The sequence below is a fragment of the Oryzias melastigma genome, unplaced genomic scaffold, assembly GCF_002922805.2.
Source record: "Oryzias melastigma strain HK-1 unplaced genomic scaffold, ASM292280v2 sc00290, whole genome shotgun sequence".
NCBI lineage: Eukaryota > Metazoa > Chordata > Actinopteri > Beloniformes > Adrianichthyidae > Oryzias > Oryzias melastigma.
The window spans coordinates 245453-250873 of NW_023416908.1; the positions used below are offsets into that span (position 1 = coordinate 245453).

The 5421-nt window shown below is 45.0% G+C and overlaps 1 protein-coding gene across 1 annotated transcript in view; it reads right to left on the minus strand.

The window, feature by feature from the left end:
• Nucleotides 1-1931: 1931 nt before the first annotated feature.
• Nucleotides 1932-5421, minus strand: part of gabrd (gamma-aminobutyric acid type A receptor subunit delta) — a gene marked incomplete at its 5' end in the record, with an annotated part of 10810 nt that continues 7320 nt past the window's right edge. Inside the window, 1 exon segment of the mRNA XM_024264963.1 lies at nt 1932-2692. Coding sequence (XP_024120731.1) covers nt 2369-2692 — 324 coding nt within the window.

Here is a 5421-nt window from a genome sequence, read left to right on the forward strand (position 1 = left end):
TATGTAACCTTTCAATGAAACTCTGTAATATTTGAATGAACTTAGTGTGCTTATTAACACATGCCTGTGAATGTATTTAAAACAGCCTAGAATTCCAACTAAGGAAGTGACTCTGTGAAAGAAATTGATGAAAGGGTTTACGATACACAGTCCCCAGCAGGAGGGCAGGATATGTCCCTAAAGGTTCCTTGCATAACACCTCCTTCCCCGGGGGGGTGTTAATGAATAGATAACACGTTGACCCCGAGACAAATGCAGGAAGCGGAGGCCTCTTACTGACCAAATATGGGCATGACATGTGGCAGGTAGCATTGCCCTTAAGGTGGTTTGATCAGCCCTATAAAAAGTTTACATCTTCTCAGTTCGGCGGAACCCCTCTATGAAAGCGCTTCCCTACACGCTCGTGTGCACCGCGTGTATTTTTATTTTTTGTTATTAAACACTTGTGTTAATCTTAAGATGTGTCTGTTCCTCCATCGGATTCTACATTTTTCCACAACACTGGATTGGAACCAGCAACCCTGTGACCCAAAAGGGAGTCAGTGGGTTCTAAAGGTTGATTGATGTGATATTGTAGTATTTATTTTTTTTAACTAGTAAATGCTTTAAAATGTTCTCTGATAGACATATAAAATCCTACTAAGATCAGATATCTACAGACAGGTGTGTAGGATACATATATATATATATATCTTTCTAGTTCATCCAAAGGACAGGGAAAGTCATGGAGATTAATGATTTTTTCCAAATTTTTTACCTGTGATATGGCCGTCAAATCCTGTGGAACCGGGCCTTTAGAGGTCCTCAGGTCCTACTGAGTGAACACATTTTACAAACTCCATCTGATGAGAAGAATTTCAACATTCTAGTGAGATGTTCACCAGAAGGTTTATGGAGTACAAACACAGTCACAGTCCTGGGGAAGAGGCCCTTTAATAAGGATGAAACAGGCAGAACAGGCAGGAGGAGATAAGCTGCTCCACACACTTTGTATGAATACAAAAGAAATGGGCAGGGGACTGAAGGAGATAGAAAAAAGCCTTGTGGGGCCAATGTTTTATCAGCCATGCAGAAAAATGGAACACCTCCAGGTGTTTCGCTTTTGACATAACAGCTGGAAATGGAGAAGACGTAGAACAGGGAGTTCTGGAGGATCAGGTCTTTGATTACAATGACATTTGCCATTCTGTCTGTTGACTTTTGAAGGATTACACTGATCCAAGTCTTCATCAGGCCAAGCCTCCTTCATGTGATGTCTACTTCGATGCCTCTGTCAGTCGGTGTCACCTGATGTCTCCTTAAAGGGGCCCTACCATGATTTTCTTAAGCCTTTCAGAGTGAACTATATCCACGTATATGATCATATATTACATTTGGAACACTAAAAAACAAATTATTTATGAAATATTAGTTATATTCGTGACTTTGTTCATACCCGGAAGTAAAACGGTTCAATTCCTGAAGCTCCGCCTGCCGCTGCGTGCTGCTGCTGTCTGCGTCATGATGTCATCCTAGAGAAATCCGTGTGTCTGTATTTCTCCCACAAAAATAATCCAAACTTCTTCAAAGATGGATGCACATGTGATATATCTGCATTTATTAAGTCTGGTCATCCCTAAACTCCTTAACAAAACAAACACCTTCTGCACGGCTGTGTTGGACCGGTTGTTTGGGGGGTGGGGGGGTCTTAAGGTAGCGCCGCAGAAAATGTAGCAAACAGCTGTTAGAGCTGGGATTTATTGAAGACAGGACACAACTGGAAAATATACGGTATTCTGCATCTAAAATGAAAGTTTTTTTTCTGCTGATTATCACTGGTAAGGGGATAAATTGAGGGTTGTGTTAGTCTGGGGGCGGAGCTTGCAACACAGACTCTTCCTGCAGGGAGCTGTTGGCATTGATCTTACGTCAGCACGTTTCCAACCGCTTGTTTTCGTGGGTATGGGAGGGGCAGGATTACTCTTAAATGCATGAATGGATCAAAATGCCACTTTGGGGTTCTTTATAGAGAGGAATGAACAGTAAAATGCATTTAAAAAATCAAAAAGTAGAATTTTCCTGGTGGGGCCCCTTTAAGGAAATGTCACCGTCTGGCATCGCCACCGTCTGGCAGCGCCTCCATCAGGTGGCGTCTCCATCAGGTGGCGTCTCCATCAGGCGGCGTCTCCATCAGGTGACACCAGTGTCAGCCAGCGCTTCGTGTTCAGGCTCCTCTGTGCAGACGTGTTGTCCTCTGAAGTTGGTCAGTTGTTTCCAGGCTGAGGCAGAGGTTCCGCTCAGCTGTTTCCAGCAGTTCGTTGGCACAAATCTAAAGGTTTTCTCTTTACATCTACAGATGGCAGCCCTTTGCTTCATCCTGCCCCAACCCTCAGATGGTGTACGCCACCCAGTAGATGACGTTTACCACGGCGAAGGTGAAGGGGAACACCGCGCGGGCGTAGATGTCGATGGTGTCCGCATCAATGGGCTTGCAGACACACTTAGAGCAACACTTCTTCTCCTCCTCGCTCTCCTCCACCGGCCTTGACCTCCTCCTCCTGGTCACTGGCTCCTCCGTACTCCCCTCTCCAGGGATTTCACTGCTGGAGCGCTGCGTGCGACCCTGGCGGTTAGAAATAACCACGCCTTGATTCATGCCGGTGACAGAGAGGGAAAACAGGACCATGGCTTGTTTGCCGTTCTTTACGATGGACTGTGAAGAAAGAAAACGGCAAAGTTCACTTCTGGCTGAGTTAAGAGGATTTAAAAAAAAACTGTTTTCTCTTCTGAACTGGATCTACATTTAGACAATGTTTCTCTGAATATTCTCCACATCAGACAAAAGAGCAGCTGTTGAGAATGTTTGTGAAATGATTGTCCAGCAGATAACTGCTGTGTCCGCTTTGGCTACTAGATGTCAGTAATGGTAACTTCAACTGATTAGTTCTCTTTTTGAATTTTTATATCAAATATTAATTAAAATTTTAAGGATTTAAACTCCCATTAAACTTTAATTTGTCTCAACACACTTTGCTGGATCACTTCCTCTTATCATACTTTCCTGATATTGTTATACTTTTTTAGTATATGGTATTTTGAAGTAAAATGGAGGGGTGACCCCCATCCCTGCAGTGGGTAGAAATAGTTTATTGTGGATCTGAAGAGATTTATTTTGTGCCAGTGATTAGTATTGACCCACACACCTTTACCTGTATTTGTATGACACTATTAAACCCTCAGTCCCAGCTCTCCTTCCAGGGGGATTCGGCAATGTGCAGGTAACAAAATGGTCAAACCTGCGCAAGGTACACAGGTGACTGGCAGGAAATATTAAATCATAGATCGCTGAGTGAACCGTAGGGAAAAAATTTTCATGTTTTTCTACGGGTATGCTCTGGGTGACAGGTCGTAGTGAACACTTCTACAACACAAGATGCGGGCATGTCATGCAGATTTTTCTGTAGACTGAACAAGCAGCCTGTTAGTGCTCTTCAGGTCAGTTTCTGTTGGGCTGATCAGCAAGCTTTTGCACATGTTTATGACTGGCCCGCAGCAGGAACTCGCCCGCAGCAGAAACTGCAGCAAGAACTCGCCCGCAGCAGGAACTCGCCCGCAGCAGGAACTCACCCGCAGAACATCGAGGTCTGTCTTTTGGGGCTATAGCCTTCTTTGGCCTGCATCAACAGGGCAGAGACTCCCTACACTGGACGCCATTCTGGTGAGCGTAAACCAGTGATTGTCGTAGCATGATGTCTTCTACCTCTTCGGCTGTCACCCCTCTTTCCTGGCCCACTTGTCATATGTTTAGTTGAGATCCCACCTCATTTAGAGAAGATAATGGTCGCTGTGTTAACTGTAGCCTGATCTCAGACTTGCTGTCCAGGCTGGAACAACTGGAAGCGTGTCTTAACACAAAAGAAGCTAAACCAGCTAGCCAGGTAGTTACTCGGAGCACTAGCCGCGCCAGTAAAGCTAACTTAGCTAGCATCCTTCCGCCCTCTTAGCAATTGGAGAATCCCTAGCATGAGTTTATACCGGTTGGGAAAAAGCACAGAGCTAAACTGAAGCACGTAGAGCGCCCGGACCTCCCTGTGTGTAACAGGTTTTCTCCCCTCAGTAACGCATCAACTGAACCGAAAACTCTGGTCATCAGCTCCTCTGAGGTTAGACACGTAAAGCTCAAGGGAGCTACAGTTAGATGTTACCCGGGAGCCAGAGTTGGTGACATTGAAGGTGTTACGGCTGTGGCCGTATTTGGTTTTGGTTCTGTGGATTTTTGTCAGAGTGGGACTTCTTTGTGTTTTGTGTATCTTTGTTTGTGTTTTTCTGTATTTGTTTCAGGTGTGGTGCTGGAGGTGTGACTCCCATTGCTCCAAGCTGAAGGAGGGGAGCCTTCAAAAGTACCACTTGGACCTCAGGACCAGGAGAAGGGAGCTGGGCTGCAACATGTCTCCACTGCAGCTCAGTGATCTTCTCCACCTGTTTTAGTTTGCGTGCACTTTGTAGTTTCTTTGGTATTTTGATTTAAATCCCACTCTGTTGTTCTGTGTTTATTGTTTGGTTAAGTTAGGTGAAGCTGTAGGGGTGGACTGCCATTTTCTTTAGTAAATGTTTTCTCCTGTTTCTGTTAGTCCAGGGTGGTTAGTGTTTGTCATTCTTTTACTGTTTCAATTGCAGGTAAGCTCCCTGGGTTGAGTTAGTTGTTTGTTGTTTTGGCCTTGGTTCACCCTGAAGCCTTTTGCTTCACTTTCTGAGGAAACCTCAGAATGTTAGGCCAGAGTAAGGCGAGGTTCCGCCGGGTCGTCATTCACGCAGCCGGCAATGACGCCCGGCGAAGACAATCAGAGACTCTTAAATTAAACGTAGAATCGGTGTGTAAACTGGCTAAATCTGTGTCAGATACAGTAGTTTTCTCTGGTTCTCTCCCAAACAGAGTCAGTGATGATTTCATCATTTAACTGCTGGTTAACTAAATGGTGCCCAGAAAATGGCGTTAGCTTTGTGGACAACTGGAGCACGTTTTGGGGAAAGCCCGTTTTATGCAGAGAGATGGCATTCATCCCAGTTTGGACGGAGCGGCCCTTCTGTCCAGAAACATTTCTGCTAGCTTTAGCCATGCAGCCTGACAACTCAGAGAGGAGACCCGGGGAGAGAGCAGTAGTTTAAAACTCTCCCCTGAGCGGCCTTTAGCACTGGTGCTAACCCCAAACAGGGCTAGCCCAGCAGTTCCTAGTGTTAGCTTATGTGCTGGAAGGCAAATGAACATAATGAATCACAGTAACAAAAATTATGATAGGGACTTCAAAGTCCCTATTAGTCAATGAATTGATTAATGATAATAAACTTAACCTGCTAACCTGGCTAAAACAGGATGATTATGTTCGGCTGAATGAAGCAACCCCCCCTAGCTATAATAACTATCAGGAATCCAGGATTTCTGGG